The sequence below is a fragment of the Spermophilus citellus genome (genome assembly GCF_964194105.1).
Source record: "Spermophilus citellus genome assembly, chromosome: 12".
In the NCBI taxonomy this organism is placed as follows: Eukaryota; Metazoa; Chordata; class Mammalia; order Rodentia; family Sciuridae; genus Spermophilus; species Spermophilus citellus.
In genome coordinates, this window is record NC_138198.1 from 6,382,406 (window position 1) to 6,388,405 (window position 6,000).

Sequence of the window (6,000 nt, forward strand, 5' to 3'; positions counted from 1 at the left end):
TTAAAACCACAGCCCAGCTGATATGTATTAGACCATTTTTCTTAGTAATTCACTTCTTAGGAATAATTTTAATTGCTGCCTTATTGAATAGATATACTGTTTAAACTGCAATCCAGTAGTCACAATGTTACAACTGTTTTTCAATGTCCATTGTTTTTAGACTTTAATCACTCTCCATTTTATTACAACAAAGATACTTGTTTGGATGGGGCTGTAGCTCAGTGGCAAAGCGTTTGCCTAGCATGAGTGAGGCAATGGGTTCGATCCTCAGCACCACATAAAAATTAACAAATAAAATAAAAGCAACTATTACAAAACAAATTGTTTTAAAAAATGCTCATGAACTCAAACACAAACAATATCATTTTTATCCCCACTTTGTGTAATTTTTCCATCTTTATCATGAGAGTAGTAGATTCACTATGAAATCTGAATCGGACTAGACATACACTTCATTCACTAGAAAATCGTACTTGTGAGACTCAAATTGGGAGTCAGTGGGAAATGGATTTCATGAGTTCCTTTTGAAAGTTACCATACTTAGTACCATACTTAGCAGCTGTATGAAATTCTTGACAAAGGATATTTAAGACAGTCCTATACTTTATATGTCAAGTGGAAAAGTCCTATCTTTATGCAGAGAGAGCACATTTGGCATGAGTACAACCATATTATGATCCAGCTTCTCCAATACCAGGCAACAGAGATAAAAACAGGCCAAGCAGCAATCAGCCTTTCAGTGAAAAGTCATATCACAAGGGAGGGGGGCGGTTCCAGAAGACACTATCCAGGCAGTCCAAGGGATTCATTCAGACAGCCCAGTCCTAGAGAGTACTTTGAAGAAGTCTGATGTAGGAGTCACAGCCACCAAATGTTCCTGGAAAGAATGGGGGAATGATCCCAGTGCCAAGTGCATTTGTCATTCAGAAATGTAGGCTAATATAATCCATGAGTAAATGTACCATTAATTCTCACTAACTCTTTAATTTTTTTATCCTCTTGATATTCAGTCTACATGCTTTTAGGTAAAAGCATCAATTTAAGTTTACTTATTTGAGTCATTCTATTGTTCCATGATGACTTTAAATGCATCTTGGATGATTTTTTTTAAAATAAGCATTTAATTTTCAAACAATCTTGAATTTATGGAGAAGACAGAGCTATATGAATATATATCATCACCCCTGAATAACATGCATTTCCAAAACAAAGACAGTTCCCACTTAACCATAATTTGACTGTCATCTTGGATACAAGTCCAACTTTTAATCCTCCAATCTTGTTCAAGTTTCACCAGTTCCCAATAATGTCCTTTACAGAACAAGCATCTGGTGCAGTATCATGGGTAGCATTTAGTTGTTAAGCTTTCTTAGGCTCCTGTAATCAGAAAGCCTCCCTCCACACCCTTCTCAGCCTGTGACAATGTGCTGAAGGTCACACAGCACTGTCTCCCCAAAGGCCCACCCTTACCACTCTGTGGTACCTTCTGCACCCTGCAGAAGGTGTCTGAACCCGGCACCAGGGTCCTCGGCCACTCCTTACCCAGTGTGAATGCCTCTCTGCTCAGCTTCATTGAATACGTTGGTGACAGAGTCATTCAAAAAGGAGAGAAAAAGAGGAAAAACGAGTAATTGGGTTTCTTCATGGTCAAATTCACTTTTCGGAAGTGATTATTATTTACATGGACTGCTTATGCTCCAGAAAGTCTGTCTGTATGGAGTTTGGAGGAAAAGAAGAAAGACAATATGGACTCTATCTTTTACCGTGCCCCATTGGACACTAAATTGAACAGTCTGTTACTTATCTAGATTCTTTTTCTTAACGGTATTACTGAAAGGTCCAAATTGAAGCATCTGCTGAAATAATTACCCACCTACAGTATGAGGTACTCTTCCTAACACATATCACTAAGTCTGTTATCGTTTGGATGTGAGGTGTCCCCGAAAGCTCATGTGTGGGACAATACAAGAAGGTTTAGAGGAGACATGATTGGGTTACGAGAACCTTGAACTAATCAGTGAATTGATCCCCTGATGGGATTAACTGGGTCATGACTGAAGGCAGGCAGGGTGTGGCTTTAGGGTACATATTTTACATCTGGTGAGTGGAGTGTCTCTCTGCTTCCTGATCATCATGTGAACTACTATCCTCTACCACACTCTTCTGCCATAATGCTCTGCCTCACCTCAAGCCCTGAGGAATGGAGCCAGCTGTCTATGGACCAAGATCTCTGAAACCTTGAGCCACCGAATAAACTTTTCCTCCTCTAATTGTTCTTGCCAGGTCTTTTAGTCACAGCAGCAAAAAAGCTGACTAAAACAGTATCGCTTTATGAATGAATCACCTTCCTAAACCACAAACTCTGTGCTAGGTTTGCCCTTCTTCTCCCAACCAGGCCGGTGAACCTGAAAAAATAACAACTACATAGGAAAAAAAGAAACAATTAAAAGTAAAAGTGTGTGTAGCTAAGCAATGAATAAATGAGTCCACTGAAAAGCCACACAGAAGGCTGTTAACTCAGCATTTTACCAGTTACAGGCACTTCCATAAAATCCACCCAACCATTTGATTACACACCCCTGAGATCAGTGCTCAGAGCTGCACTGTTCTCTGCATTCTTCCCACTGTTTTGGGTGCTGGGTGAGAGCCATCAGTGACCTTTCATCCACGCTTAGACAGGAGAGAAAATGACAAGACAAGAAAACAACTTTAATATGAATGCTGAGAAAAACTCAGACTCATTATTAGGCACCAATTTTGATTAACGTAAGATCCAATGGAAGTCAGATCCTCCTGCACAGCCACCTCCACAGTGTCCTGGTGTTCAGAGGGAACTGGGAACAGAACTAGGGTGATTGTAACCTGCAGAGGTGTGTTCATGTCCTTGGTAGCAAGTGAGAGAACCAACAAGAGACGAAAGGACATAAAGACAAGGCAGAACTCTGGGGGTCTGTCCTCAAAATGTCATAACCATGGCTGAGTTCAGGGGGGAAACAGGTGACTCATTCAGAGATTTTACAGTATCAGGAACTATCCTAAAATGCAAAGAATGCAATCCATTCTAGATATTTCATCTCCAGAAACATGGAGAGTATACAGGATAAATACAGGTAAAGAAAGAGAAGAAGGAAGAAGAAAGCAAGCCCATCATCATAGAAGTTAAGAAAATAATCCCCTTCAGGCAGAATCCTCCCAAGATGGAAATTCCCCATTCACTTGCCAGGTAAACTAATATTCAAGTGAAAAATCCAGAACCCCTAAAAGGCCAGATCTTGGCTGGCTCTTCCCAGGACCTCACTTCATGCCCTGGCTGCCCTGGTGGTGCTGATTCTGCTTCTGGAGAACCAGCTGTAATAACCTGAGGGAGTCCAGGGCCTGCAGGAGGAGCCTGGCACGAGTCTTCACTGTTCTCTTCTTGGTATTCAAGATGTTTTCATTTTTGTTAGTTACATAGTTTTATCTAGAACAATTATTCTTTGTAAAAGGCAATTTAAAAAGAATGAAAATGCTTTGAATATGAAAATCTTAAAACTCTCAACAAAAGGGAGACTGAAAAAACTCTAGTCCTGGGGTTTTCGGTGTCGGCCAGGGACCGGCCAGACCAAGATGAGTGAGGAGCTCGTTTTGAACATTCGCACGTGGGTTCCTCAGAGCTCATCTCGGTGCCCCCTCCTCTTCCAAGAAGGATGCTCACTGTGAAAGGGAGCAGCCCGACTCCGGTTGACTCTGCATCTTCCATTGGATTCCAAGCAAAATACCATCAACAACTAATCCTGCAGCCTGAATGCCATCGCCTAGGAACAGACCCAGGCAAGCTGGTGCGAGACTCTCCTCTGGACACCACTGCGGGACTTCCCTCCAGGGGAGGCTTCTGAAGCCCGCCAGTGAGTGGCAAGAGCGGCCTCTCGTGGCTGATGTTATTGCTGCAGTCTACCGGCCCAGGGCTGGGTGGCTTTACTCCCCGTTCTGTAAAGAGTTCATTTCTCATTTCTGGACTTGTTTAAGCAAAGCAGCGATTTCCATTGCAGGACCTAAGGAGTTTGATTTGACCTAAACCTCCCTGCTCTATTGACAAAGACTTTCCACGAAATCAATTTGAAGCTGAATCTGAAACACGGTACAACATGTGACCAAAGGATCAGGAGCTCCTTCCTAGAGGAGCAGGACAGCGTGGCCATGCAGGGTGCTCAGGCCACCTGTGCCAGTGTGTGCCCTGGTGTGAGGCTTCAGAGCAGGAAAACACTGAGCTGCGACAAACTTCATGAGGGTGGCTCAGGCGAACCGCTGAAAGCTACCTCTGGCTATCCTGCAGCAATCTAAATTTCTGAGCATAGCCACTAGCACTGATCTGCTCGTTTCAAAGGAGATTTTGGTAGGAGAAGCTGGAGACTCAGACTGGGGAGACTCCAGTGAAAGAAAAATCAAAGAAAATTAAAGTGATTTTACTACAAGGAGGAAGATATTTTCAAAATTCTAATCTCTGGGCTGGCTTAAATTAATCAAGAAAGGAAATATCCTTTAGGAAGAGATTTAATCCGAGCAAATACTTTTAACATATTTTAATGTATGATAAAATATGGGTGCATTGGGTTCTGCTGAAGTATTCGGAATATTAGCATCGTATTCAAATATAGCTCGTTCTTTAATAAAGGCTTCCAATGTCAAATTTAAAAATATAAAATATTAGCATCCAGAGAAGTGCAATTTTCAAGATCACTTAAACGACTAAGTTTTGTCTGTAAGCAACAACTTTCTACTATGAGAAATGAAGTTCCCTAGCAAGGCACGGCCCTCGAGCTAGCAGCGGCAGATTATTAAATTTGTGTTCTAAAATTTAGCTTCACCTACAGGTGCTCCATCCCCGTAGCGCATGAGTTAATTAGCACCTTAACTCTGAAGCTGCCAACGTCTGCAAAACTGTACGCTGCTAACATCTAAATTGATGCAATATGATGTAATGTCTGCCAAATTATTTCCCTCTTAGACTTAATTCCTGAGGTGCTACAATCCTAAAAAAAATAAATAAATAAATGACAGCATTTGTAGGCTAATCCCTTATTGCCACGTTCCTCTCAGTTTTATTAAAAAAAACGTTCTCAATGTACATTCAAATATATAGATAAAAAGTCAAATATCCGTCATATATTTTAAACTCCCTCCACAAGATGAAAGTCTATTGTAAATAAAAATTCTATTTTTCAGGTTGCAATTGACTAGGTTTCCTTAAAGCTTCTTTATTTTCAGGAGCATGCCCTGCAAGTTCAAGTCCAAATATCACCAATAATGAAAATACAAAGTTTTCCAGGTAGCCTCGCCCAAGTAGCAAAGCATTCGCTGAACTTACGTGGATTCCCCGCTTCTGCCGAGCTCCAGGTCTGCGGAGGCAGCAGCAGCAGCACCTGGAAGAAGGTGCGGGCGGCGGAGGCCATGCTCGCTGCGCTCGGCGCCCGCGGCTGCGAGGACGGCGGCGGCTCGGGTCGCCTGCGCTCACGCCCTGCGCTGCCCGGGCTCCCGCGCTCCGCGGCTCTGGGTTTCCCACTCGCCCCGCGCAGCCGGCTGGCGCGGGAGGAGCCGCCTGTCCCGCTGCAGCGCTCGCAGGACGACGGCCTTCGGGCGCCTCCACCGCTCTGCGCTGGGCTGCGCCTCCTAGCCGTGGTGGCAGGCGCGTCCCGGAGGTGGCAGGCGCTCCCGGGAGGTGGCAGGGGCACCGCGCGCCTGGGAGGAGTCGACAGCCCGGCCCACGCCCCCGCGCCGCCCTCCACGGCCACACACCTGAGGCTCCTCCCCACTGGGGCGCAGAGCCCCCGCCTCGCGCGCACTCCTCTGGCTGCAGGTGCTCAGAGCCGATGCTACCACTGGACGGTTCATCTAAAGAGGAGAGCAGGGAACACAGAGGAAATCGGTTCCTGTTCTGCTCAAAAGATGGAGCAGAGAGAACTCCCTCCGCAGCGTGACTCCTGCGAAAGCGCACACTTGGGCTTCGCTGGGATTCAGAATAGA

At 44.5% G+C, this 6,000-nt stretch overlaps 1 protein-coding gene across 2 annotated transcripts in view; it reads right to left on the reverse strand.

Annotated features, from left to right (window-relative positions):
• LOC308631964 (contactin-associated protein-like 3) overlaps window positions 1-5,791 on the reverse strand; it is a gene marked incomplete at its 3' end in the record, with an annotated part of 203,915 nt that extends 198,124 nt beyond the window's left edge. For both annotated transcript variants that reach the window (XM_081263514.1, XM_081263513.1), the window contains exon 1: window positions 5,345-5,791. In XM_081263514.1, the coding sequence (XP_081119640.1) occupies window positions 5,345-5,429 (85 nt within the window). In that variant the 5' untranslated portion in view covers window positions 5,430-5,791. The remainder of the gene's footprint in view (window positions 1-5,344) is intronic.
• Between the last annotated feature and the right edge of the window lie 209 nt (window positions 5,792-6,000).